General features: G+C 54.3%; 1 protein-coding gene across 1 annotated transcript; it reads left to right on the top strand.

Moving 5' to 3' along the window:
• Window positions 1-10: 10 nt before the first annotated feature.
• Window positions 11-2,470, top strand: LOC100474803 (CMRF35-like molecule 1). Its single transcript, XM_034653104.1, has 3 exons — window positions 11-715; window positions 1,000-1,149; window positions 1,643-2,470. The coding sequence occupies exons 1-3, from the start codon at window positions 533-535 to the stop codon at window positions 1,796-1,798; spliced, it is 489 nt and encodes a 162-aa protein (XP_034508995.1). The 5' UTR covers window positions 11-532; the 3' UTR covers window positions 1,799-2,470.
• Window positions 2,471-2,661: the final 191 nt, after the last annotated feature.

The raw sequence follows: 2,661 nt of genomic DNA, 5'->3' as shown, positions 1-2,661 counted from the left end.
GGGTGGGCAGAGAGAAACAGGAACCACAAGCACTTGAAAACTGGTCCATAAGATGCTGACCCAGCTTGTGCGCCTCACTCAGAAGGCAGCCTGGAGGGGACACTCGTGTGCTAGGATTGGCCAGGCACCAGCGATGCAAGGAGGGGACAGGCTCAGCTGCCTGACAGCCCACAGCCCACCTGAAGAGTAACTGGAATTCTGGGGACAAAGGCGACGAGACAGATATAAAGCAAGTGCCATGAAGCTGGGGAGGGAGGGATTCAGCACCCTGGGCAGCTGGGAAGGCAGGTGCGACTTTGAGTTGACTCCTGAATGACCAAACCGGTAGGGAAATGGGGGCATTCCAGGCAGAACTTCTGGCAGAAGTTAGTCTGAGCCTGCAATTGCACGGAAGGGAACTTAACCCCAGGGACGCTGATTGGTGGCAGGGCCACCCAATCAGCTAATTGCCCTTCTGTGATGTGGGGGAGATGGGCGAGGTCTCCTTATTTCTCAGGTGGAGAACTGGAAGCTCAGAGAGGTGAAGTGACCAATGTCACAGAGTGTGTCATCTGAGGAGTCAGAACCAGGTCTCATCTCTCTGATCCTGGAGGCTAATTCACCTCTTTTCTTCCAGATTTCTCTTCCCCAGACCTGGGAGCCCTGCGAGTCTAGGGATGGGCTTTCTAATTCTGATTGTTCTTGTCTTTTAGCTGCTGGGACATCCCCAGAGCAGGTAAGAGAGTCCCCGAGGTCAGACCAGAGAGCCCAGACAGCTCCTTTCTCTCTGTCCTCATTTTCCTTCTCCCAGGAGCACTGAGGTCCAAACGTATCAGACAAACTATGTGCCCAAGTGTCTGTGTGCTTATGGCCCAGTTGCAGGGCATGGGAGGATGGGGGGTGGATGATGGAAACAGCCAGAATGGGGGAGAGCTGGAAGGGGACAGGTGTGGGGGTTGCAGAGGAAGCTGGGAGGGTCTGTGTCCCTCCAAGGAAGAGGACCTGGGCTTTCTTTCCAAGGTGCTCCAGCCCCCGGAGGGGGACCTTTGCTATGCAAATCTGGCCCTGCAGTCAACCGGGACCTCCCACGACCCCTCCCAGAGGAAGGCCTGCACAAAGCCCACCTCCTCTGCCCTGGATGATCAGCGGGAAGTGGAATACGTCACCATGGTGTGTACTTGGTGGGGCTGTTGTGGGGCTTGGAACCAGATCTGCCATTGCCCCCACTTTGAGGATGGGCTTTCTCCAGCCTGGGGGGTCACAGAGGAGGAGGGGCCAGCGCTGGGCCAAGCCACAGCCATTGAAAGACTTGCCTGTGCAACTCCCCCAGACTTTGGCTTTTTGAAAGTGTCTCCATAGCAGGCCTCAGCCCTGGGGGACTCAGAGTCTCATCAGGCACGGCCCTTATGTTGGGCAGCGGAGACCTGGACAGGCGTGGAATTCCATGTGAAGTGTGCTGCCCCAGTGTGGAGTTGAGGGAGGGTCTTCTGCTGGGGTTGGAGCTCCGAGAGCTGGCAGAGTGAAGGGGGCGGGAGCTGGAAGGTGTGGGAGTAGCCTTCAGAAGCCGTGAAGGCCCTGTGCCCCCACCTCATCCAAGGCCTCCTCCTTCCACGGGCAAAGCCTCTTGCCTGCCTCTCTGACGCCTTGGGCATCTTTATCACAGGCCCCTTTCCCGAAGGAGGACATTTCCTACGCGGCTCTGTCTTGGGAGCTTTTGAATCAGGAGCCAACCTACTGCAACATGAACTACCACGTTGCCCGTGTTCCCAGCAGGAGCCACGAGGAGTCCATGGAATACAGCAGCATTAGGAGACCTTAGCCTGAGCTCCAGGCTCCCCTCTCCAACCCCTCACGAGGCCTGTGAGCATGTTCCTGCTCTGTCTGCTTTCTGCCCCCAGTCATCTCACAGGGACCAACCGTGACTGAAGCCTCAACCTGGTCTCAGGGGGCTTTTGGGAGGTAGATGGTGGTCTCTTTACATCCCTTTATCTCCCATATAGCTTGGGAGGGGGTTGGGAATATGCTCTGGAGCTGCCAAGGGAGTAATAATGATAATGATACTACTAATAATTGACCTTTATTTATTGCTTACCATGTGTGGTGGGCTGAATAATGGCCCCCAAAGTTATCTGCGTCCCAATCCCTAGAACCTGTGAATATGGCAAAAGGAGCCGTGCGAATGTATGGAGTTGAGAATTTTGAGATGGGGAGAGTATTCTGGATTTTCCAGGTGGGCCCTAAATGTAATCACAAGGGTCCTCGTAAGAAGGAGGCAAGGTCACAAGAGGAGAAGGAAGCCGATGACAGACGCAGAGGTTGGAGTGATGTGGCCAGAAAAGGCAAGCAATGGATTGTTCCCCCCTGGAGGGTCTAGAAGAAACCAGCCCTGCCAACACCCTGACTTTAGTCCAGTGAAACAAATTTTGTCCTTCTGGCCTCCAGAATTGTAGGAGAATAAGCTGATGTTGTGTTAATGAAGCCAGTAAACCTGTGGTCATTTGTTACGGCATCAACAGGAAACAGACACTCTATGTGGCAGGCACCTTCCCTAAATGCTCTACCCCCAGTAACCAGCGGAATCCTTGCAACAACCCTATGGGGGCATCTTTACCATTGCCCCCATTTTACAGATGAGGAATCAAGGTTCAGAGAGGTTCAGTGACGTACCAAGTTTTTTTTTTT

This window comes from Ailuropoda melanoleuca, unplaced genomic scaffold (genome assembly GCF_002007445.2).
Source record: "Ailuropoda melanoleuca isolate Jingjing unplaced genomic scaffold, ASM200744v2 unplaced-scaffold72242, whole genome shotgun sequence".
In the NCBI taxonomy this organism is placed as follows: domain Eukaryota; kingdom Metazoa; phylum Chordata; class Mammalia; order Carnivora; family Ursidae; genus Ailuropoda; species Ailuropoda melanoleuca.
This window is presented reverse-complemented; position numbering and strand designations above follow the sequence as displayed.